Source organism: Trichoplax adhaerens, genomic scaffold (genome assembly GCF_000150275.1).
Source record: "Trichoplax adhaerens TRIADscaffold_3 genomic scaffold, whole genome shotgun sequence".
Lineage (NCBI taxonomy): Eukaryota > Metazoa > Placozoa > Uniplacotomia > Trichoplacea > Trichoplacidae > Trichoplax > Trichoplax adhaerens.
In genome coordinates, this window is record NW_002060945.1 from 526792 (window position 1) to 554151 (window position 27360).

The 27360-nt window shown below is 31.9% G+C and overlaps 3 protein-coding genes across 3 annotated transcripts; 2 read left to right on the top strand and 1 right to left on the bottom strand.

Moving 5' to 3' along the window:
- Positions 1–879: 879 nt before the first annotated feature.
- On the bottom strand, positions 880–3653 carry TRIADDRAFT_49948 (uncharacterized protein; the record flags this gene model as incomplete). The annotated part of the gene is made up of 8 exons (XM_002110750.1): positions 880–996; positions 1110–1161; positions 1293–1366; positions 1517–1635; positions 1732–1804; positions 2053–2114; positions 3034–3089; positions 3589–3653. The coding sequence occupies 8 exons, from the start codon at positions 3651–3653 to the stop codon at positions 880–882; spliced, it is 618 nt and encodes a 205-aa protein (XP_002110786.1).
- Positions 3654–6125: 2472 nt separating this feature from the next.
- TRIADDRAFT_54056 (uncharacterized protein) lies at positions 6126–10180 on the top strand (the record flags this gene model as incomplete). Its single annotated transcript, XM_002110213.1, has 17 exons — positions 6126–6172; positions 6530–6698; positions 7057–7181; positions 7575–7737; positions 7812–7855; positions 8024–8090; positions 8213–8244; positions 8321–8380; positions 8480–8566; positions 8653–8764; positions 8842–8960; positions 9070–9125; positions 9290–9368; positions 9484–9551; positions 9634–9718; positions 9832–9916; positions 10031–10180. 17 exons carry the CDS (start codon positions 6126–6128, stop codon positions 10178–10180), a joined length of 1548 nt encoding a protein of 515 aa, XP_002110249.1.
- A 3563-nt stretch (positions 10181–13743) lies between these two features.
- On the top strand, positions 13744–27331 carry TRIADDRAFT_54057 (uncharacterized protein; the record flags this gene model as incomplete). Its single annotated transcript, XM_002110214.1, has 33 exons — positions 13744–13804; positions 14171–14235; positions 16014–16094; positions 16302–16345; positions 17477–17511; positions 18882–18961; positions 19100–19136; positions 19731–19831; positions 20123–20156; positions 20289–20350; positions 20448–20525; positions 20630–20687; positions 20924–20979; positions 21080–21157; positions 22001–22072; positions 22263–22290; positions 22405–22462; positions 22630–22762; positions 22852–22916; positions 22999–23129; positions 23574–23624; positions 23831–23938; positions 24511–24566; positions 24738–24873; positions 24994–25101; positions 25247–25328; positions 25463–25549; positions 25638–25702; positions 25891–26027; positions 26205–26334; positions 26637–26755; positions 26890–26976; positions 27071–27331. 33 exons carry the CDS (start codon positions 13744–13746, stop codon positions 27329–27331), a joined length of 2784 nt encoding a protein of 927 aa, XP_002110250.1.
- Between the last annotated feature and the right edge of the window lie 29 nt (positions 27332–27360).

Below are 27360 nucleotides of genomic sequence, written 5' to 3' on the forward strand. Positions count from 1 at the left end.
GTAAATATTGGAAATTTGGAACAACTCAGACTGAAATAGGAGGAAAATCTAAATTATCTTTCAATTGGTACAATCATACACCCAAGAAAGGCGAATGCATCTCTGAACGACCGTGCAATTTTTATATAACATGGATACTTTTATTCACTGTCAGTAATATTGACCTATAAATAGATGTAAATTAAATCACAATTTTCAATTATATGTTAGTGCTACATTTCCATTATGTATATATATATTATATTAATAAGTGGCTATCATTATAACTATTAAGTGTAAAAACGAATCTTAAGTTGAGAAACAGCAATAGGTAGGTATACGATTACACATACTGTATATACTGGTATATATATACGCCTTGTATAGTATGTATATAGAAACCTTTTAGTGGATACTAACACTATTTCATAAATCCGCTATTCCTGTAGACTTTATACAACATTACAAGATCTAAAAGGCAGCGTTTAGCCTCCTAAGTATTACTTTTGATACGTGGTTAGCTTCAAATCGTACTACAGTCACTAAATAAAAGGCTAAATTTAAAATATTATTGAGTTGATGATAGAGCTGATCAATAGCTTAAATATTGTAGCAATGTAACTTTTGACTATTACAAAGCGTAGAGATACTACAAATTCATAGAGCGTTAAACTTACAGCTACGACATTTCACGTCTGTTAGTTATTATGTGAAACGAATCATAGCAAAGCCAAATAAAACTCAATTTAATTACAGATAAACTATATATATACCGTGAACAAATACATCATATTATATATCAAACATTCCATTCATACAACATACAGTAATTTCAGCATAAGCCGATATTTTTTATAAATTAAATTATATAGAATCGGATTTCTAAAATTTAAAAGTAGGTTAAATGAGTGAACAACCCCCATAACAGCTAGATGCCTTGGCCTCCCCATCTCTTTCACCAATTTTAAGGCCACTGTTACTTTTTTCAGTATCCCATAAGCCAGGTGTTTGAATAATCTATATCAAGCAATAACAATCATCAATGATTTCGATAGGCGCATTAAATACCTTTTGTACCTAATATCTTTTGCATCTAAAGCGCAGAACCAATAGTGTTGAGTTTCACTTACTTTATGCACTAATTCATCGAAGGCATCTTGAACATGATCACAGGTTTTTGCGCTACATAGACAATAATTGTTGAAATGTTATCAATTTTATTACAGATTTGAAAGATTAGGAAAGCAACCTTGCAACTTACACTGGTACTGTATTGTTAAGTAATCTATTCACCGATTGGATTATTCACTTACCTGCATTCAGTAAATAGCATTTGATATCTTCTGGCAAAATTGGTTCCAGTCAATGTGTCGACTTCACGTTGATCCTAATTAAAATTAAATGATATTATTTTGTTTACCGATTTGGGATATAACTAGAATATACACCCATTATACATATACGATTATATACTTATTCTCTATTGAGCTACTTTGTAATTCAATTATAAAGGTAAGTATCAATATCTATATGTTACCTTATCAATTTTGTTACCAACTAACATTTTGATGACATCGCGCTTTGTGCAATAGGTACGAAGTTCCGTTAGCCAATTTTCTAGCTTATCAAAAGAAGTTCTCTTGCTGGTATCATATACTATTCGCAAAAAGAAAAAGAGAAAGAATCTATCAATTTTGATTACACCATACGCATATAGTATTACCAATTAAGCTGTTATCCTTAATTGTTTACCTAAAATAACCCCTTGAGCCCCACGATAATAGCTTGGAGTCAAAGTACGAAATCTTTCTTGACCCGCCGTATCCTACGAAAAATACATACATTTTCTCTTCAGATACTTTCCCTAACATTAAATTCTCTATTTATGTACCCGTTCTGATTACGAATTAGCATAAAATGATAGAGGTTATCATCAATGCAGAGGACTGTTATACAAAGTGTATCTAATTACGCACATTTTGACCTTATCAGTATGATCCTGATAGGATAATTACTATAGGAATCTAAATTTTATTACTATTGCTGTACTAGCAGATGTATACTTGTATATACCCAAATAGCCAATTTTACGCGGTTGCCTTCGACATTAACAGTTTTAATTTTAAAGTCAACTCCTGAAAAGTGAAAATAGAAAAGCAGAATACGATAAATAATGATGCACAATACATTTAGTACATTTAGTAAGTGTAATTGAAAACTTGTCTCGTATTATATGTATGTCCTAAATAGAACACTGCATCGTACTTCAATTCTAATCTGTAATCTCAAATAGTACAGCCATTTATGGATCCTCTATGCACTTTAGCAGTAGTTATTTAATTCTTGCGATTTATGGCAATTATACAATAATTTTTACTATTATGATAATAGGCCAACAAAAATCACGACAGTTTATTAAAATTGATCTGAATTAGGTTTTAGACTACTTCTACATAGTATGTCTAGTATAGTATTTTCCATGAAATTGAAGACTAATATCTACTTAGCATACTGTAGAGAGTACAGATATGCCAGGTATCACTGACATGATTAGTTATATATATTATATATCAACAATAGCTGTTGATTTCTATAAAAGATACAAATGCATCAAGTGCAATATTTTGGCAGTGCAGCAGAGTGCAGTATAATGGTCAAGGTAAACTATCAGATAAGTAAGACAGATTGGTAGATCTTAAATTGATATAAAAAGGATTAAACTGTATTATCAAGCTATTTAACCAATTACCGCTATATAGACTACAACTATCCAAATGTAGTACGTATAGTCAACAATTATACAACATTAATGATGGTATTTGTATACAGTAATTTAATTTCTTCCTGAAACAGCTAATTATTCTGTAAAGCGATAATTAATGTTATTCTTAATCCATGTATGATGAATCATCGTCAGTGATCAATAAGAGATTGATAGCGAATACAACGTTGATAATAGACGTTTCCGAATGAGGTAACACTACCGATGTAACAGTTTTCTAAAATGACGGAGCATTCCATGTTGTTACGAGTAGAGTATATAAAAATACTAACCGATCGTTGCCGACTGTTCAGGATCAAATTGGTCGTCGGTGAAACGGAGTAGAAGGCTATAAAAGAAAAATTGAAAACATACAGTTTTATGTATCAGAAGCACACCAGTCGTTACTGATGCAATATGGATTATTAGAATAGCGAAATAATGACGGCATGTAGTAAGCTAACATCATTTGTACACGCCAATAATAATGTCACCTGTAGAAAGCAGTTAGGTCTAGATCGAAAATACTGTCTACTAAATTGAACATTACATATTGGAGTATTTAGAACACTGTAAAGACAGAGAATCAATACTGTGGAGAATGACTATCTGGCAGAGAGATCAACAATATTTCTATACGCGTATCATCATAATTATTGCAAGTAGAGGGTCGATATTGATCCTAAATCCATCTCAATCTATTCATGCGAAGATAGAAATAGATAGGAGTCGTATGTCAACCAAGTTGATTTAAAACTGCCCTCGATTCCAATACTGTACACTATACTGTAGTCTCATCGACTCTAAAGTGTTTGTGATCACTGTCTTGCTTGCTAAGCGTGCTGTACCTGGATTTACCAACGCCAGCTTCGCCTATAATTAAGATCTTTAGTGTAGCAATAACGTCGTCCATGGTTTAGCCTTGTCAGTTAGATCAATCTGGCAATATTATCATGTAAAAGGCCTGAAAAATGGCTGCTGGCCGGATGTAGTTGTTGGATTGATGAAAGGAAAATACAAGGCTAGGCACCCAAAGTGTACAGTACTGCAGTACTGGACTGCACACTACACGCACTAGCGTACAGTAGACTTTATTATGACTGGTATGGTATGACTGGTGGAGTGAGTAATGGTCGTATAGTACTTTACCAATTAGTCATGGACGTCCAGAATCCGGATACATTTAGCTGGACACTTGCCTCGGACGGTCAGACATTTCTGCCTAATCTTGTACAGCTCTATAATAAATTAATAATACTATTTCAAACACTTCCATTCGCCATCATGTTATCAAGTGGATCCTCGATTTTGTCATTCACTTATTTTTCTAAATTAAGTAATATTACATTGAAATCTATTTTGTTTTACAAAGTTCTGCTGGAAAGCAGTTTTTTAGGTGATAAATATTTATTTTTAAATTAGTACAAGCGATGAAGAAATATAGACACTAAACATCCATACTATGGAAGTGATTTTTCGAGATTTGAACAGGAGTCATTTGGTCTCAAAAGGTCTGTCCGTCCGCACAATGTCCAGTCCAATGGAGCATGGAGTACACTAGAGACTTTACGGTGGGCCAAAGGGACAATTTTCCCGAGCAGAATGTGAACAGTTGTGAAAAAGAATTTCTACACAGTAGAGTGCAAATTCTACGGTGTAGAAATCATTTCTACACAGTAACTGTACTGATTGTGCTCTGTAAAGTTGTCCCTTTTGGCCCACCGTATTTACTGTAAAAAGAGAAAACAGGACAGACAAGAACGGACTACACCAATAACAACAGTGTAGCACAAGCGGCATCCTACACGATTTCATCATACTGTAATTGAATGGCAAAAGTGCTACAGTATGCAGTAGAGGAGTAATGGCATTTCCCCAAACAAGGAATGGAATACGCAAGATGTCATACGGACTACAATAACACTGTACGCATGCGTACAGTACTTTATGCTCTCCGTTGAAATGATTCTCTAATTTAAACATGACGCAATGTTTGAAAACCTGAACCCATTTGCTTGGCGACTAATTCATTCTGCCTAATTACAGTACAGTACTGTAGATTGGCAGTACTGTACTCTTACAGTATTATGGCTGTACTGTACACTGTACACTGTACAGTGGATGTAGCAGTCTGAGTAAGTCGGTCAGTCCGTGTGTCTGACAAAAGTTAGCGGTAGAATTGAAAATTTCTCCCTAGGTACAGTTGAATCGATAGACAATCATAAGATTTACAGTCTGAGTAAGTCGGTCAGTCTGCATGTCTGACAAAAGTTAGCGGTAGAATTGAAAATTTCTCTCTAGGTACAGTACAGTAGAGTCGATATAGATAACCATAAGATTTACAGTATAATAACTCAGTATCGACCAACAAGGTTGGATAGTATCGACTATCGCGATACGCTCGAGGTACAGTACAGTACTGAGTAATGAGAGCAGTAGCATACTGTACTGTACAGTGTGCACATACGCTGTACGGTAACGTGGACTACCGTACTGCACTGTACTGTACTGTATACTGTACAGTACAGTACGATAGTCAATTACATCGAGTATTGCAGAGACTGTACAGTACATTACTAGTCAGGACAGAGAGTCTTCATTGACCGTTACCGCTCCCACTAAGGTCTTGCAGATCGTGCCCAAAGGTCCTCAGCAATTTCTATCCATTGCTTAATATTCTTGCCTTCAAGCATTTTTGCAACAACAGTTCTTAACTTGGACGCCATTGACGATAGGTAGAGTATAGACTATGGATCAATTTTTCTTAAAGATACAACGGTTGTATAACTTGCAGACTGTTCAAACCAATTGTGACGCTTATTGACCAAGTTGAATCTTGATTCATTTTCTCCCTGTAGTTTCTTTCCTTATTAATTGCAATCAAATCATTCAATGGCGATAGTAGTACAGATAATGATTGCTGTAAGACTGTCTGTCAATGATATCACCGTAGTTACAGTATCGATCAGAGTATTACAAAGTTGAAAATTTGACACAATCATCTGCTTCATTTTAGACTTTCCACTCTAAACCTACTTACTAAACGAGTAGAATACGAATATCGCTAGCATGGCTTATTACTTGACCTACTCCCACAGTGAATTCGTCAATGTCACTACCGATGGATTCGCTGTTCTGATTGTGATACTAATAGAATATTACTTATGATACGTGGTACGCAATTGATTGTGATAGCTGCAACAGGGTAGTCTAACCTAATGTTAAATCAGTCTTTCGGCTTTATAATTTCATTGAGCTTAGTGTAAATGGCTTTCAATGATGTCATTAGTAGTCACTTGTAGCAGACATCACTATCAATTTCGTATCTCAGCGAATAATCACTGTAAAACTATGAACAAAATCTCGAGAAGACACCAACAGTTTTATGACCTGTAGACCGTTTAAACCATTCACTACGGCCGCTGTCATTGAGTAAGATGATCTTAATTCATCTTATTCTAGTATGATGACTGTGTAGTACAGTATTATTCCTGAAAGTCTTCCTGCAATCACAGTACTACAAGTTGAAAATTTTGCACAATACTTTAATTTGCCACGTTTTAGATTTGCAACTTTAAATATTACAGTTACTAGACTGGCATGTAGCAAGTATAGTGCACTTCGGAACGTATAGTAAACTAATCAATGTCACTGCAAATTAGATAGCTATATCTGGATATACTACTGGTAGAATGCCACTTATGCTACTAGTAATACTACAAATAACCGTAAACCTGGAACGTTTCTTTCTTAATTTTAATATAGAAATTCTGATTTTACTTCATATAGGATTCAATCAATGGAAAATACCAATACAAGTGATCCTGAACAACCTAGTTGCTTCAGTGCAATACAAATACTTCCTCCCACTGAAAATCAAGTAACTATCTGCGAGAAAAACTGCTTGTACCTTACAGAAGATGCCGATCAACTACGTTGCAATAGTCATGTTACTCAGGTACATCACGATGAGACAGAGTAAGATAATAATAATCCATCTGCAATGATACCATTGAATGCAAAAGCTTTGAAAAATAACTTCCATATATGTAATAGGACTAGCTACAATACCCAATGATAGAAATAAAGTTGTGCATGGTAGACAATTTCTACTACAGTACAGACAGTATATGACAGTCATATTATTATCAGTTGTTTACCACATTTCGCCTTGATTTAACTTCTATATTATACTTGATGTAAAGTTATCAAATTTTTTTCTTATATGGTTATATTCCATTTTACTATTCTTTACCAAACCTGCTACGTGCTGCAATAACGATGATGTAATCCAAAATTACTTTTCATGCTCATAGATTTCCAGTTATAAACGCATTGAGGTCAATAATGAACTAGAAAAATTTCGAATCGTATCATCCTCTGTTAGATCGGCCTTTGTTAAGCAGCAAAGTAATTACTGGCAGAAAATTTCACGTGCTTGGTATGTTTCTTTTCGATCCTGCTGTAATTCACAATAAGAATATAATGGATTATGTGGCAACCAATAATGCATTCACTGATACTATTTACAACAAATGTACCTTACTTGTTTACTGCAGTCAGAATATATACGCGTATGTTTAAATTGCATACAGTATGTAGTATATTCTTTCGATAGTCTATGCTTGTCAGCGTCATAGTTGCTATGATTTCATATGATAAAAATGGGTACTTCATTTTCAGCTGTATATATGCACATTCGCTATTCTAATGGCGCCTGCACTGAACATTGCGATATAGCAAAAACAATAACTATACACAATACTATAGATCAATCATGAATTGTCGATTGCTTTATAACGATAGCATACTAATATTATTGCATTCATCGTAGGAAAACTTGCGGTATTTCCGGCATTGTTCAAGAATTATCAGTAATAGAGAGTTCTTTAGACGATAATCAAAAAGCGACTTGGACTTTCAACTTACAGAAACTAACCGAAAAAGTGCTAACTTGTATTTTAAATGCACAAAAGCGATGGTTTCCTGCATCATTTGTAAGATAGAACAACTTATGACTATACAACTTAAGACTTACCATTTTTAACCAATTGGCTATTGTTTTTTTCAGATGATAAATAAACAACTAGAAGCCAGCTATCTTCATCCGCATGGGTAATTCTTATGTCATGTAATAGTCTCTAAAAAAATGTTGTATCTGTTTACGTTAATGCAGCGTAAAATATCTTTAAAACTTTAGCTACTGCTTAACAGTCTATGCAAGTTTGTAATATATTCAAGTAAAGTTACTGATTAAATTACTACCTTTACTGATACATACAGTAAGCGATCTTCTATTGTGGCTCTAGCTTGGCATCCGCACATTTCCAAATTTGCTGTCGGTTTTAAGGTAATGTTATCGAAATTGGCAAAATATCGATTGTGCATATTAATAAATTATAAAATCGCCTGTTATGCAAGTCTATAAAGGAAATAGATCATGGTTTGATTCTCATCTGTCTTTTATTGTAGGATAACACCGTTAGAATAATGTCTTTAACAAAGTTAGTAACGTTAATACCAATTTCATTCAAAATGCGATTTATTATGATGCCGTAACTTCACACTCCCATATTACAGTGATAAATATAACTTACTCAAGCATGGCCAGCAAGAAGGAGTAACTTGTCTTGCATGGAGGTAAGTTCGTATCCATGTTTAAATTTATTATTGTCAATAATTATTAAAACATAGTAACGACCGCAAGTAGTATTCATCATTTATTACTCCATATTACAGGCCATTTGCAGGTTCTACTCTCGCAGTTGGTGGATTACATGGCATTATCATCTGGTATTTAAATTCTACCCGAGATACTACGTCTAGGTAGATTTTGAAAAGTTATTTTTATCATCAACTTAAAGAAATGAACGATAATCTGATTTCCTCAATTAAATAATTATTCATCGCAGGCAAGGCATCCGCTTGTTGGAGTGTAAAAAGCATTCACCTGTCGTCACAATGGCATGGAGTCCAACCGGAAACTATTTAGCTTCTGGATGTCCCCTTGATAATGCCTTGATGGTATGGTATATGCATACCTACTATAGTTTAACTATATTTTTACTTTCTTGTCTTGATGTCCATATTTGATACGACAGATATGGGACGTAGAAAGTGAAACTTGCACTCCTCTACGTAGAAGTGGTGGAATTTCCCTGCTAAAATGGTCCCCTGATGGATCAAAGCTATTTGCTGCCTCTTCTGAATCGATCTTTAGGTATTGTAATATTATGTTTCGGTAGAAAGATTTAACGTAAGCATATTAAGCAGCGTGATAAATCGTCAACAATTGCGAATATTTACAAAAACAAAAATATCTTTGACAGAGTTTGGGAAACTAGATGGTGGTCATGCGAAAAATGGTCTAGATTAAAGTCTAGCTGTAAGAGCGCATGCTGGAGCCCTGATGGAAAAATATTACTGTTCTCATTAAGAAATGATTCTTCCTTATATTTTTTAAACTTTAAAGGTCAATATTTGAAGATAGCGTCAGCGATAATAGCGATAATTATGCACATTAATTGAATATTATTCTCATATTTTTAGATGGTAAATTAGGTAGTAGTGGAGAAGTTGCTACAAACTTAACAAACTTGCAAAGATTTGAATTTGGTAACGGTGTAAAGTGAGTAGAAAACTGAACTTCTTTTAAGAAAATTTCCTAATAAGCCCTTTTCTATCGCTAATTGATTACCCTCTCGATGATGATGCTTTTAATACAACACTGCATACTGTAACAGGGTTGGAGGAAATATATGCAACCTATCGTGGGAAAACGATGGGTCACGCCTTGCGGTTACTTTTTCCAGTTAGTACATCGACGAGTGTAATGTAAATATTTTGTTTGATTAGTAGTAATCATTAAATGGATATCAATTACCTTGCATTAGATAACGATGATGATGAAGAGAGTAATTCTGAAGTTATCGTAACCTTTCTGACTACGCTAAAACCGAATTTTAGGATATCTTTATGGTATAGATTATTGTATAGCAGTATCGAATTTTTATTGATAATACTGAAAAATTTTGGCTTATCGCCATTACCATTACCATTGCTATTCTAATCTTATATTGTATATGAACTAGCGGTTTCATTAGAGGAGAAGCTAATGAAACACCCGACCTTATTGAATTCCATAGCAGTAGAATCAACAAAACTTTATTATCAGTGGTATGTTAAATGTTATATATATATATATATACTGATGCTTTCACGCATTTCCTAAATTTTAATCGCTGCAGAGTGTCAATTATCATTCATTAGTCTTAATGTTTTATATTTCAGTGTTGGTCTAGTGGCTATATGTCATTTATTCCCTTTTACTTGAATGAATTAAGACAAATCCGCCAAACTGGTACAATTAATTCTCCCATGCCTAACCAACCTACAATGAAAAATAATATAACGTTATACTCAAATATCCAACAGCAATGAATAAAGTGTCTTTTATTGGAAACAAATTTATATGATAAATTGATTAAATAAACTAGCATCAGGAGCAGCTGACTATTTTGAACGCACAATAATTATATACTGTATAATACTAATATACATATTATATATGATACGCAATATTTAATGTATTCGTACCAAATTTGCTAATTTAAATATACGCTGACTTACTATTAATGGTTACTCGGCATGTATGATTGTATGAGGTTGTACATATTTTATTGATTTAAGTAAAATAAAATAAATCTCGTCAAGTATTCCTGATAGCTATTTTAAAATATAGTTTTGTAAATCAATAGATTTCAAGGCCTTGACTAGTAATAAAAACAAGTATTCATTGAGTGCTGCGACTGTTGCTAATTTGTTATACTTTAAGGAAGCATGAATTCACATTTATCAATAAACTCAGCAAGTTGACTGTGAAAGCAATGAACAAATTGCATTAGAAGATTGCTATGTAAACCGATATATTATACTTTACCATTGCTTATATTTTACTAAAATGTCTAAACTGCCCATAAAGACATCCAATCAATGTAAAGCTATCAGCTTAGTCATTGCCGTTATGCAGTAAAGAGCGTACGGTATAAAGAAAATACTGCAAAGGTAGATCTTTGAGCAAACTGGAGCTAGATTAGACTACTTTCAATGGTAAGAACGATTATCCGACTGTGATATTTTACGAATAAGCGTATATAGCATGAAGTACAATTTAACTATACATCGTTACGAGTACCTTCATTACGTGCAGAATACATCATACACCCGTAAAATAGTCCTTATATAACAAACCAGCTACATCAGCATACCGTTTTCTTATACAGTATAGCCACCATTACGATAATTTCTTTTAGACGTTTTTGAAATTTTATAGGAATCTTATTTGAGGACTGTTCTAATTTCAATGAGTAAGTAAGGGCAGCATACCTGACACAACCTATACCGTTCATTAATTTGTGCTTTTGATTCACGTGAGTTATTAAAATTAGCGAAGAAAAAAACTTTAAAGGCGCCGCAAACTTATGAATCATTGGGAAACTTTTTCACCTTAAAATGCTAAGTTTATCATAGCTAAATTCGTTACAAGTAAACTTACCTGACGTATATTATATACTATTATTAAGCATATAATTTCACTTATGTTATCGAAATTAAGATGATGATTTATTTTCATTTTCAGAGCTATCATTATAATATTTTCGAATAGTAAATATCATCAATTTCGATTCAGAAATATTTAATAGCTTGGCTTAGAATAATTTACTGATTGACCCTGAGGACATTGACATGTATCGCACATGTTAGCGAAATTTTAGATGATTTTACCGCATTGTTTCAGTTATTATCATAAGATCAACAAAGACTATCAGGTAACTAAAAATGAAGAATAGTACAAAAATAACTACGGTACTGTATCCGATTTATCATGTAATATGGCAGATTTTGCTTGTAACTCCACATCACTTTATTAATTTATTTCGTTACTTGTACAACAGTACACAATACAGCAAGTAAAATTTGCTACCTATCGACATTTTTATAGACTTAGCAGTTATTTCTAGCATGATTGAGCTTAAATTAGGATATGAATACAATCGTAATAGCTTAGATAGTTCCGGCTCCTCTATATGCGTAGAATAGTTATAACCATAGCATCAATAATTAATTGTAATAAACAAAAAATAAATAAAGATATAATCGTATTCGTCATATACCATGGATAGAAAAAACGTCTACATTATTGATCGAGTGACGTTTAGCTAGTTTAAAAATTTCATAGAATGATAATTAGAATTCATTTATGTAAAGCTGACATTGACTTGTAATGATAAGATACTAACAATATCTAGCACCATAAGCCATTTTTCAATATTGAATCCTACTCAGAAATCAATCCTTATTGTAAAACAGGGCCCTCTTCATTTCGAGGTAGGGTACAATCGGTAAATGTCTTTGATCTACTTAAATTAATTAAGTAGGTATCATTAATTTTTATGATACTGGTCCTTATGATTTCATACTACAGAGAATACTGTACTGGGGATATATCCCTAAGTATAAGAAAAGGAAAGAGTTATGCCTTTCATTAATGTATCATATTGCTACAACAATAGTCGAGTTGCAATCGTGAGGCAATAAAAAAAGATTGGATCGTAATTAACATTCACTCAAAGGTGATTATAGAATACAAGCATACGAGTATTCTGTCAGAAGCTATAAAACAAAGCTGGAGGATAGGATAGATAATTAAGATTGTTACTGTATCCTGTAACACTAAAATATCCGAGTACACTAACACGACCATCGGTTAGAAATTATCCTCTACTTAAAGGTAATTATAGATTATAAAACATATTTCATAATAACTTATAAAAACAAAACCAAAGAATAAAATAAGAAATACAATAGCTACACAGTACCGTAACATTAATATATTTACACAGATGCAGATAGAAAATTTAACTATCATCTTTATGCCAAGAGAGAGAATCGTATTAAACTTTACCCACCTGTTGCAATAGAAAGTTAAACGGATAGGTAAACAATCTACAAAATTCTAACATATCTACTATGATGAAGTTGCAATACTGTGTAGAGGAGAAAAAATGATAATTGAGTAACTTTACCCATAATAACCAAAATAATAATACGGATTATTTGATGTAGTCTTTGTATGCAACTATTTAAGCCTACGTACCATAAATAAAAAATTTTATCAATAGAATTCATTAAGATCAAGTAAAAAAACAAATTTATCAATGGATCTTTATTACAGCATAATATCCTTAGACATCAAACAGATAAATGATAAAATTTGTTCCTAATAGCCATGGCAATAATACAAATTACTAAATGTAGGCTCCAGTAGTCAAGTATTGAAGGCTATGGTACAAAAAATTATTATTAATACTATTAAATCAAGAAGAAAAAATCAATTTATAAATAGATAATTATCACCAATCTTGAAATTGATTGGATCGGCACTCAATGATTAATCGTAATTTCAATCTACCGATGATTGATGTAATTTAACAAACTAACATGTTGCTTGTAAAGCAAAAATAAAAAGAGTGTAAATAAGAATATCGATGAGTTGATTGAAGAGTCGATTTATAATTAAAACTATTATCTACCTGCCTAATGTTATATTTTAATCTATTATATATTAAATAACGTTATCTAGTTGAAAGCTAACCGACGCCTTCATGTTGCTTTGTCTATCTATTCGTCAGTTACTGGCGTCATATATATTATCTATCAGACAGGAATAATAACAATAGGTAATTTAGATTGACAATTTTCTTCTATATAGACCCTGCCTAAATTACCACTAGTATTCACCTCTAGTATTTGGACTTACTTAATTTGCAACGGAAATATCATTTTTCCGCAAGAGAACTCTATTCATTCCATTTACTTTCCTCCGAGGCTATATAAAATACATCTTCAAGTCAATTCAGTTATATGATCAAATTAAATCAACTAAAAGCGATCATATTTGACCTAATACTAACTACCTGTAAGACCAACGAAAAGTGCTCGCAATGTTACTTTTACCTTGCTTTATCCTAGCAACAGCTTTCCTTTCCAGTTCACTAATTACTGGTAAGTAAAATTGCCTCTGGTACTTCTTATTCTTATACCATTATATATTGTAACTGACCAAAATAGATTGTTCAACATACTTACGAATATAATATGATAAATATTGCAATCTCTGTAGCTGAAGCTGTCGATTAATGACGTAGATTTCAATTTGATATAGTTGATGACCTATGATCGACAGCATTAGAAATGTGTTAAAATTTACTACTAACAGCTATTTTCTACAATGTGTAGTATGTTGGCTTGGATCCAACTTTCAGTCTACCAATTTTTTCCCTGTATAAAGTAATCTAATAGAAGATTATAAAGCGATATCTTTCGTATTTATAGTTCTACATTTTGTTTTTGAACCTTAACATGATTTAGCTACAACAACTTCTTGCTGCAACTTGGCAACAGATTCTCTCGATTGTAAAGCCGCCTGTTTAGAGGTAAGAGTGCTCCTTCAATTCATATACTATTACACTTGGTTTCGTTGATAGATAAAACCATATCATCTAAATATTCTAGTAAATTATTTTAAGATTTTAAAATAGCGCAGTATATCATACCAAAGTACTCATAAAATTACTTGAAATCGCTATAGTAAGCGTATTTTAATCGTAATTAAATTAGCATTGATTCTAGTAATCGATAATAATTGAACACAACCACTATGTAATTATGTTCATACTCTGGTGCACAGTACAGTTTCATCTTGCAACGATACTAAAAGCATTTAAATTATATTCTTTCTTAAATTCTATACTCTCAAACTTTATGCTTTAATATATGAAATTTTCGCTAGTAAAATCTTCATTTTAAAATTATAGTAACATCCTTACGATAAAGGGGAAAGCTATTCCTTTTGATAGATTGAAAGTTGCTTTACGCTGCTGGCTGATAGAATTCAACATTAATTTTATTTGCGTACATCTAAGCCATTATATATTTCTTCAATATCTGCAGCAACTACGTTAGCAACATCTAATTATATCCACCTTATTAAACGAAATACTACCTCCATCATAAACTAAAATTACTTTATGCAACAGGTTGATTGCCTATAACATCTGTCACATTTGCGTAAAATCAAAGCACTACATGCCGTAATATATCATGTTTGCGTAAAAATCAAAGTATCACACATTTCTTTATCATCCATAACATCCATACGAGTAATATATTATTTTTGGCTTGTTTTACATGCTCATGTTATTCCTCGTTACGTTAGCATATTCTTCAAGTCTAATTCACCTAACGCCAAGATAATGCATGATTCAACAATTGAAAAGTCATTTTGCGCATTTTGAGTTAGGGTATAAGCTAATGGTATCTTTCAATCTACTGCAATTATTAGTGAGTCAGGTTAAAATTGATTTTATGCAAAATGATCTAATCTAATTTCGAAAAGCTTGTATCTAATATCCATTTAAAGTATATGCTAAAGCATATGATGGAGGTAGCATTAAATGCTCTCACTTTTTATGCATGAATTGCATAAAATGTGATTATTTATCAAAAGCAGTTTTAATGAATGCAACTGCATACTGAATTTCTAACTTAGAAATAGCTGCAATAGATTCATTATTTAAGCGATGCATATTTCTATATAGGTATCAGCTAATGCCAATGGTTAATATTAGGACATAATTTCATCCTTGATTGCATTTTTCAGTGGGGAATAAATACAGTTCTACTCTATATTACCGTTAGAGTAAAATAATTACGATTTTAATTTGGTGTATTCTGTTGAACAAATACGCGTGTATCATGTGCATGTTATTGTCCTATAATGATTCCATATACGATATTAGTAAGTATAACTGTAACTAAATTCATAGAAACGCTACAAATCAATTTAGTAAATTATTGAGAGATACAATATGACCTTCAAATTCTTCATGTTCTTTTAATGACGTGGAAGAAAGTCAACAAATACACTTGTATTGAATTCATCTCATTTTTTGTAGCCTAGCTACATTGGATAGCATTGAAAAATGTCACAATACATCGGAATCTTTGATCGCAATTCAATATAGTATCAATACTATCAATGTCAACAATGATCGACTTTGAATAATATGTTTGATACAGCGCTAGCGAAGAGGAGAGATTATAACTAAATCATAATTGTTCGTGTTATACTTAAAAATTAATAACTTTTTATCTATGTGTATTTACTACTTATGAATAAATTAAGAAATTTTATTACTCTCTTTCATTATAGCTGTACGGTGTTCATCCGGGCGACATGGAAGGTTATACGAAGAGTGTAACTGCCTTGCTAGAGCGTTGCCCTTCTAATAATGTAAGTTGAGTACAGAACAATATGCGTTTCATTTATTTAGCTATTTGTGCAGTATTATACAATACTGTGTCATGTCAATAATAAGAGCAAGGTCAAGTACATAAATTTTTCGGCAATAATATAAATAGTATAACGTTGTATCCACCAAACTGTTGCCATCACGCTGATATATCGAAAATAAATTAGTATTTATTTTTATAATAATAGTTTAAATTAAATAATGGAGACATCTGCAGCCATTACGTTGGCAGGTAAATTGTAGTGTATTATTTTATCTAATATTATGATGTAGTATCTAAATTATAGACGGCATAATTATCATCTTTTAATGATTTCTTCGCATTGTCTGCGCGCTAGTATACGTCTGCACTCCCTACTGTGTTATAAACTACCGCTACACAGTATGGCATATTACTGTTAATGGTTATAAGTATGATTTGAGGATAACGTCATTTACATTAATGTCTGCTGTCACAATCAAAACTGTCTCAACTGACCGCGATGATCAATTTTAAATTTATCGAAATAAGATGCGCAAAAGTTCATATTGCTATCTATAATAATTATCAGATGGAGCAAACTACACGAGGCTAGCTGATTTAGCGTTTAATAGATTTTATACTCTAATTATTATGAGAATTATCGTTGAACATTAAGTCGCCACAAACAAGATATCATATCTGACGATATATATATTGGTGAATGTATACGATAGCAGTTTGCAGCAATTTTGCTATATATTTAATATAGGATTGAATAAATTATAGCGCAATGTAATACAAATAGGACTTAATTTACAGCGAATATGCAATTGCGATAAAGATCATCATTGTGTACCGGATTTTTTCGAATAAGTATCACATAGAGGCAGATATGTATATATATACGGAATCGTGGTGGCGACATGATTGATTGAGTATATAACAACTATTATAACGCTCAATTCTTGATCGATTCTCGCTGTACGATGAAAAATTATTTCCGTGCATTCAATTTGCTCTAGTGAAATGTCATATAATCCTCTTCGTATACAGTATACTTGCAAGATTTTCTCTAGTTATAATGACGATATAGCTAGCTATACAATATGCGGCTATTACCATTAGATCGAGTAAACTCGAGTTGATGGTTGACTAATTGGCCAGACTTCAGCAATTATTTACGAAAATTATTAATGTCCCTATTTTAAGATCAATGGCGCAGTTATGTTATAGTATCAAGATATAGAGTTACATGTCTAGCGGCCTTAAAATTATACGCGAGGATATTTTTAGATCAATTTAATGTATATCTCGCCTATTAACTAGTCCAATAATTACCTAGTTATAATTAATACATCATAGCGTCGCGGCATTATTTTTACTCCTTCTGTATTCGTTTAGGATAAATGTTTTTGATGTACGATTTGGTAATAAATGTATGACTATACAGAATTAGCCGACACCCAAAGGAAGTTAATATCCACCGCAGCTACCTACTATGTTGCAATTGACTACTTAAGATGCGTTGATTCTAATTAGACCACGTTTACAGTAACAAAAGATAGTGCTTTGCTTCTATATGAGTGAGGAAATATTAAATACACACAATATGTCGATTACTCATACAACCATTCTTCGCCGTAGAAAAATATCTACATTTAGCAGTAATAAATGCGAGTATAGTAGAAGTACAACTTAGCTATGACACAGTGCGCATTCTTTAAATTGTATCCCATATAATTTACCTTTACAATTTTGTACTATAATTTTATGAATAATGCCGATAATTAGTAACTGAGAGGCATGTCGAAAATTAGATAGGTTCTTCTATACTTTTGAAGAAAAACTCTCTTAATCCCTCTAAATGGATTTGCTCTAACTACGGCAGAAATAGTTACCTCTACATCTCGATGCATAGTTTATCAGTGCATATTCTTTGCTTAATATGCCCCTATTGAACTTACTATCAATAAAATTAAGTAATTACAGGTTTCTTCTGTTGGAAATTCATTGAATAATTGAAATAAAACAGTATAACGACCTATTATAGCAATAAGGAATGCGGTATTTTTACCAATTAGTTTAATGTATTAGTATGACATGCTTTCATTACAAACACGGCAACTTTTCCTTGTCTCGTGCTTTCGGTATTAATCCTACATATCTAGATCGTAGATTTAGTGCTATAACATAATTATTAAAAATATAAATTTTAAGACTCTGATATTTTAGGTAGAGCTTTTTGCTGTTAAAACGGCTACGTTAATGCGGAATTTAATTTGAAGAACATACTAGCATAGGCGATACTTATTGTGCAACATAGGGTTGAAGCTGAGTGAAAAATCTATAGCCTAGCTTGACGCGGGAAGCAAAATGTCATGTTACATTACCTACAGACTTGATTAAGCATAACTATATCTACATAAAATTTAGTACATTAATTTGCTTATAACAATATCAATATTTTAATGACAACTTTATAGGGTGTACACTGTACAGTGTACACCCTATAATGAACGAAAGAGATGAACTGCAAGAATGAGTGAGGAATATGCCATATTATATCATAGACATATAAAACAGCAGAATCAATCAGGAAATTCGGTAGATTTGAATTACTTACAGTTAAAAAAAAGCGTCAAAGATAATTATGTAGAGCGAGCATTTTACATAATTATTATCTGTTAATGCAAATTAAGAAATGAAATTATAGAAATATCTTGGCATAAATAGAAGACGAAGACCAAAATAATCGTAATTATTTGTAGACAAATTTATTTAATACACATACTGTACTTATTACTAGCCACTACGTTTGAAGTATATCCGTATGATAGTATTAATATTAGTAGCCACATGTTGCACCAACAGAACAAAACATGGAAAGTAATAAACTATATAAATTACATTAAACAAGGGACAAATAATTACATATATAATCAATAAAACGCCAATTCAATATAAGTATCCTATCGACAACTGTTGAATGCAAGAATTTACTAATTACTTCTTCTAAATTATCAGACGCAGTTTTGGCAATGTATTCCTCCAACTCGATCAGGTAAATTGATGAACTAACTGATATTATAATTATTAATATTAAGCTAGAATATTATAATCAATGCCTGTACTTTAGAACGCAGTACTTACAATTTTAGAAAAGGTTTTAGTCGAATGATCTTCATATGTACATATTCATATTGTACCATGATTTTAATTTATTTTATCTCTATAATGGATTTTGCAACAGTAAAAGGTATCAAAATAGAGTGGGTCGAGGGCTACTACTTTAATTATCAAACACGAACCTAGCGTCATAGCATTCAGATTGTTACAATCTCTTCCCGAAGAGGTTATGGCATTTTATGCGTGTAACATAATTAAAGAGTCTTAGTGAAGCTATTTAGATTTAAAGCGGATTGAAATTAAGAGATATTTCAATTCCGTACTGTCTACTTCCAGATAGAGTCATATAATACTAATTAAAACATAGTAAAGGAGAATCGAATTTAGTTGATCGAATTTCTTCCTCAATTGATCAAAATATTAGATTTAGCATGATGAACAATTGAACATGCTGAAATAAACAACTTAGAAAGTGTTTCATTGAACAAAAATTTTTCTAGTTAAAAATAATATTTTGTCTTTCTGTCAGAATTTTTTGTGGGCACCCCAGCCCTTTTCGATGATCAACCAATATGGCGAGATTGTTGTAACGTTACGGTTACAAATAGATGTCGAAAAACATGTCTAAAGGTAGGAAAAACTACAGAAATAGCTAAATAATTTCCCTGTTCACTGCTAAATTGATCATTTTTAATGGATTATCTTCGTCGCTATTGTTTTTTTTCTCTAATTCTTGTGCTCTTTCGAAACTATCCAAGACACACCATTTGCAAAGGCTAAATGAGAGATGTCCTAACACTACAGAAGTAAATAACATATTTAAGATGTAAAACATCGTAGAAGCCCTAGTTGCTTTCTGCTAAGGCTGTTGCCAAAACAAAGAACTAATAAAATATTACTTGTTTCTGCTTCTATTAATAGCATTTCTTAATGGCATGCATCGAGAGAAAGAAAGGTGGGTGTGGAATAAATTGGTGAAACTTTTTTGAAACCAAAAGATAGACTTGCTATAATCAATAAGTAGTACAGGTAGTCTATGATTTTAAGATCGATTTTGCTTGTATAAGTTATTTCTACTATATTACAGTTTCTCAGGGATGTTGTAATATTGCATCGATTGGATCAAGATGTAGTAGAGCTTGTAATATGGTTGGTTTCCTATCTATTTACTTTCAAATTTTCATTTCACAAAGTTAGTGTTGATCAATAGACGGTAATCCCAACTAAAAATCATAAACATTTTCAGATCTTTCGAAATGATATTAACATCTCCAGGGCTCACCTGTCAGATTTAAAGTATCATTGCAAGTATGCCGATCCCGAGGTATTTCCAATTTCTTACGTAGGAAAGCTAATTTTTTGAAGTAGTAGAAATCATAGCGATAATTACAATTTGGATACTTTCCATACATTTTATTATTTATTTAGGTTTATCGATGTGCTATGGAATATGCTCAATCCGATCTAGCAAAGCAAACTGTACCAGGTTAGGTTTTAGCTATATTCTATTAAAATACGGATAGATAGTAGTTTATGATTACATTCTAAGACGAATTTTGCAAGATTTCTCGAGGAGATTTTTGTTAATGTTATTTTCGCATTCGAAAGAAAAGATTCCCTATACTCTTGTTTGAAACTTTTGAAATTAAATTTTACCCTATGCATCATCACTGTGACTGTATCAAATTTAGTTATACTTTCAACAAATTAATTTACTTCTAGGCCTATCCTGCTGTAGTAGAACTACTCTGAAACAGTGCGCATCTACTTGTCGAAGAGTAAGATTAAAGGAAATAAATCTCTCTATTTTACTAGAAACATTTTAGAAAGTTTGTAAATACTGAGGTAAAGTGATTCTATTGGTATTCATTGTAATAGGCATTAATGAACGCTAAGTATAGTGATTTAGAAAAACTTTATTATATTCGAAGGAAGTGCAGAAAGAATAGTATTTTGGTGAGTGAATAATTATAATAGGAGCTTTAAAATATGTGATTAAGATTTACAACAAATAATCTATATAAATTATAGTTCCATTCCTGATTCATTTTATTTATTTTCTTTCCCTTGGAATATGGATTTTTACTCTTGATAGTCGCCAATCCCTTACTGTTTGTTGCAAAATCTTCAATGTAAGACGAATTAATCTTTACTTGATGAGCGCATTATCATAGATATAAGATTGGATGAATTGATCTCAATAATCAGCCATTTCATCACTGTGGTAACTGTCATCTTGACCTTTTCAAAAATATTTAGCTTCTCAATCTGAGCAAAGAGCATTCTATTACCGGGATATTGGTAAATACATGTTAAAACTCAATTTATATTCATAGAACAACTAGAGTCTTAATGACAAGATTTTATAGATTTCTTGTAGAACTGATATGAATTAACTAGTTTCTGAATAATTAATACCTTGCTTAAAAGATTTGATAAAGATCTCCGGTTGTATTTCATTACATTAATTGCTACCAGCTCTATTACTTCCTAACTTATTATTGATCTTAATGTCATAAAATTAAATTTTAAATTGATTATCTGCCGTAAATAGCCGAATCAAACTACTAACTTCTTCTTAATTACCGGCTACAGGACGTTTTGGTGGGAAATTACAGTGTTGTAGCAAAGCTTCCTCTCTACAATGCAGTGAATTATGCTTCAAGGTATCAAGTTATTCCCTGTAATTACCTGTAGGAAGCTCATCTGAATGCTATAGAGACTAAAATTTAACTTTGTTTTATCCCATGTTGGCTAATTTTACTTCCATATGAATATGAAAACTAAATACAATGGCAGCTATTTAATCAAACATTGATTCCGCCATATGATTTTGATCGATATAATCGAAAATGTTCAGTTGCTGAAGAGGTAAGTTATATTTTACTTCATCGTCTTGTGACCATTGCAGTATATAGTAAACCTAGGAATAAAGTGAAAGCTATATTATTCTAAAGTATGGTATAGGATATTATTGATATATTAAAAATGGTCGTCATTGCTACTGATACTATTTAATTTAACTTATAATCTGAATCTTATTATATAAAAAATTTACTAGGGCAAGCTCAATACCTGTTTATTGGATGGTAAGAGATGGTAGTTACAATATCTACCTATTAAATGAAGACATTCAATTATTGAAACTATACTCCAATTTATTAGGATACTAATGAAATGGTTTAATTTCTGATCATAAATAGTCGTGCGACCATGCCAGCTTGGATGTAGAAATTTAACATTTTGTAGCAATTTTAATCGGTAATTATGTATTATGAGCTCTTATGATGTGGTAGGTCATACACTTTATACAATAGGATGATTCTGTAGTTTAACGAATCGCAACTTAATCATTTTTATTGATCATACTAATAATTGAATGACTAATGATGCTAAGACTTATTCTGCATTTGCATTTGCATTTTCAGACCATTAACTTACTTCAGAAACTGCGACAGCAGTTCTGATTCTTATGCCCAAAGAGTATATAATAATATTAAATCAACATTGGCCTCGGCTGCCTCGATCGATGTTGAAACATGTTATCCTAACATTTGGAAGGTATAGCTGTAATACTATTAACGTTATGTCCGCTATTTATTATCTCATTTAATTAACCTATTTCCTGTCCATTCGGATGAATACAACAGGCCATGGCTTGTATTCTACAATTAAGGCCATGTCATACCAGATTTCATGGCGCTTATATTTGCAAGTAAGTTATTCAAGATCTCCATATTTCGCTTTCTCCAGAGCATATTAAAATTATTCCTCTTTCTTTCTAAATTTAATTATAGATCAGATTGCAAACAGATAATAAGATCTTGTTCTCATAACGTTACCAATAATATCGTCGAATCATTGTGTAATAACTTAATTGCTACAAACTCTGCCTATCCTCATTGTATTCGTCTAGAGGATTATATCGGTAATGGATTTGCATGTATTAGCAATGTACATCATTTCTATTGCATTTCATGTATTTAGTATATAACTAGCTGAGATTATGATATCAAGTAATATACAGTATCTAGAGTCTCACGTCACCTTCTTAATACGGCTGAAATTTAAGAACTTTCCTTGTAGACCTAGACAGTAAAATAAGAACTTTCATAAAATTCATTACTCTATATAAGTAGTACAGAAAGATTTGAGATAATAAGAAATGACGCATCTAGAATCTTATGCTGCTGCCTACAATCCTACATACACGTATAGCTTAAATTTTAGGAGTATCTTTATAGGCTAAAACAATACAGTAAAATACAAATTTTAGTACAAGTGATTATAGGAACAGTGTAAAAAAAATATTCGTAATTATTAGCTTATAAACAAATTATAATAATAGTTAAATTGCTTGTTACATTGAAAGGAAATACAACTGAAATATCAACAGATAGCTGGACAGCCCTCAATCTTACCGGTAAAAATATTAAAATTATCGTTAATAGTTATAATTAGTTATAGTTTTAATACGCTTTAGACTAAGAATTGATAGCCTGTCTAAATAGCAACGTTCATCATTTATCGTTGCTGAATATTGTAGTTTTAATATAAATTACATCTTTATTACCATTATATTCGTATACGTATGTGGCTTATTTGTTAATCATTTTATTCAATCATCAGAGAGGCTTTCACCATGTCATCCAAATCCATGTGGTTCGTCTAAATGCGAAATTATTAACCGATGTCTGGTTGATGATAAGGATTGCGTTAGCTATAGATGTTTATCAGGTATGGGATAACAGGTTTATTTGACAGATGAGTCAATCAAATATTGTTTGAAAAGTTTAAACCATAAAATTATATATCGAAATGCAACAGATCTGATCTAGAGAGATCTATTATAATACTAAATTGATACGATGATGCTATAAACAACTGTATGCCAAAGATATTGGCCAGTATTTATTTGATCGACAATAAGAGATTTATCCATTACAAACACATCTTAGATATAGGATTACAGCTTTCGATCATGCGAATAAATGAGTCAAATATCATTTTAAAATTTAAGCCATAAATGAGATGTGACATTATATTCTGTGACTATCCGTATTTAAATGATAAATCCAAAATAATTTAAGTCCTAAAGACCTACAGTACTATAAAATTCGATAACCACATCTACACCAGGGGCAGCTAACACTATACAAAACTAATAAGCACTTCTTAACTCTATAAATTATTTATAGCGCTACGGTTACAATATTATAACTATAGTGATCTATACCATATTGGTAAATATCAAATCATTGTCGAATTTATATCGTACGATATAATTAATCTTTGATTGCCTCTTTAAGATTGCCCATTAGGCGTAGCATCGCATTACTTTATAAAAAAGGGAAGCTACATTAAGGTTAGTTCGCGTATTAGTATTGTATCTTTATGATTATAAACAATCTTATTATATATGTGAGTAAATTACAATATATTGCTGTACATACGTATTTCTATTTTTCAACTCTTGTTTGTACTGAATTGATCAAACTAATTAGAATTTTACTTCTTTATCTCATGCACTTTATAGTTACTTGCAACGCCCGGGATAGAGCGTTGCCATATGATTTGTAAATGTTTCGCCAATACTTCAATGATTGATCAATGCTATAGTTTGCCTTGTAATAGCGAACAATCCTGCAGGATAGCTGGGAAAAAGACCATAGGTAGAAATACTATATTAAACTTTCATAATGTCCATTAAAATTATTGCATTAATTTTGACCTATATTCAACATTACGTACCGTATTCTATAGCGATATAATCGGCTTGTTTTCTATATCAGAGCATGGTAAACAATTTTATGATCATTGCAATTTATGTGGCTGCTTTAATGGAAAAATAACATGTACTAAGAAAAATTGTTCAGCCTCAGTAGGCAAACCAATTAAAGGTATAATACATAAAACGTAGTGCTATCATTTATTTTACTTAAATAATGTCAATCTACCGTTCATTAATTTAAAAAATTTATAAGGCCGCTCTGGATATTTTAGTCTCCATATCTGATACCAACTATCAAAACATGATTACCTTAGGTCTACCATGTGATTGCCAATTAAAATATGAGCCTGTTTGCGGTATAAATGGACAAACATTTGGCAATCCCTGTCTGGCACAGTAAGTTGTTCTCTAGGGATGTACGTACTGTACTAGTTACTGTAGCCTATAAAGCTATCAGTATTTTAATCTACGAAATAACGTACGAGTAGATCAAGTAATAATTTCTAATCCCTATAATCTGTCCTATAAAGGTGTGCTGGACTGGGGGAGGATGAATATCGAACTGGCCAGTGTATTGAAATTGAGCCTTGCCAAGTGTTTTCATGCAGCTCTGGCATGTAAGTCAAGAATGAATTCGAAATTATTTCACGCAAGTTTGCCGTAACTATCATCTATTAGTTTTGATCTTTTGGTATTACTTCCTAGTTGTCTTACGGATAGAAAAATATGTCTTGGCAAACAATTTCCAGGCTGTCGACAATATAAATGCGGTAAGTTGAACTATTTCAATTGATTATCTTATAAGCTAATGTAAATGGCACTGCAGTATAACATTTTTCATAGCTATAAATTTTATTAATCACAGTATCAAATATATCTTTGATGTAAAGTAAATGTTGTTGGACTGTTATCATTTGAAACTTTTACATGTAACTGATGACTTATTCGCTATTATTAGAATTTATAAAGGAGCAGAATAAGGACCCGAGCAAGAGGGACATCAACTTTGTTTGCGATTCTAATAATATACAACATAACAGCACTATTAGCTTAATTGAAAGCCGACAAACATTCTCTTACAGCGGCTACTGCTTGGTAATGCTGAAGATTATCTGCTATAATATTTAATCTATAAACAGATGCTGAATGTAAAATCAATCAGTTATAATATAAAATCGTAAATTTTAATTTAATATAAATAACGATGATACTTGAAGTTGCTAACATCTCATGATTACCATATTATTTGCAACTTATTGACTATTAATCTAGGATAAATGCAGTACTGCGGGTAAAGTCTGCGGCACAGACGGCAATACGTATATTCATGAATGTGCAGCTTTAGCTGCTAAAGTTCTAATTGATTATCATTCTGAATGTCAGAATGTCGGTATTTATCAAGGTAATAGTCCCGGTTTTCCATTATTTGAAATATGACCAATGTGGATTGAATGATCCTTCTTACTGACAAAGGCAATTTTCACTCATTCTCTACATAATAAGGTTTTAAATCTTATTGTCACAACATTATTTGCCCTCCCCTACCTTTCTCTAATTGCAGAAAGGTTTTACTTAGTGGAACTTGCTGTCCTATTTGTGGTAAAGATTCAGACTTTATCTGCAAAATAACTTTATTATTTCTAATTCTGATAACTGTTTTCTAACTGTTCCTAAAATATGCAAATACGTCGAAATTTTACTTAGCGCCCTATCTCCAACTCGTAATTAGTGATGAATTAGCTGATAACAATTCTCTAGCAGCTGATCAAACTCCGATAACTGTAATCCACTTGGTTAAAGAAATTCAAAATCTCCTTACAACTGTAAGTAGTCTCGATTGTATTGTATGTAAATTTACCAATTTTATTTTAATTTTATATAATCAAAAATGATATTTCTATTACTAAGATTGTGTTGATACAGTAAGATTGATAGTTTATGTCATCTATATTGTAAGGTTTATTGCATTGTATACGGGCATAAATCTTTTGAAGGAGATGTTCAAATTATAATTAAAATGACCGATCCTCCTAGTATGACTAAGGTAAGAAATGACTTTATTTTGATACACTTTCATGCAATATAACAGAGATAAATGTGAAGTGGAAGACTTATAAGAATTTTTTTACCTTCTTTAGTTTCGTATTTGTAACAAAGAGACTGAAAGTTTGCAGACTATGTTTTATAATAAGAACCTACCTATAAGTGGTAGCATCTCTCTATCAACCGTTATTGCTGTTGAGCAGCATCAGGCAACATTTCAATCCGAATCTCCAGTCATTAACGATAATTCCAGTAGCTCTGCATATGGCATAACGATGGATAAGAAAGCAATTTTGTTCACAGTGCTAATTTCGCTAGGAATGAACGCACTCTATTGCAATTTTCAGATGCTTTAAAATTGCTTTCATTTCATTTTGTAATGTAA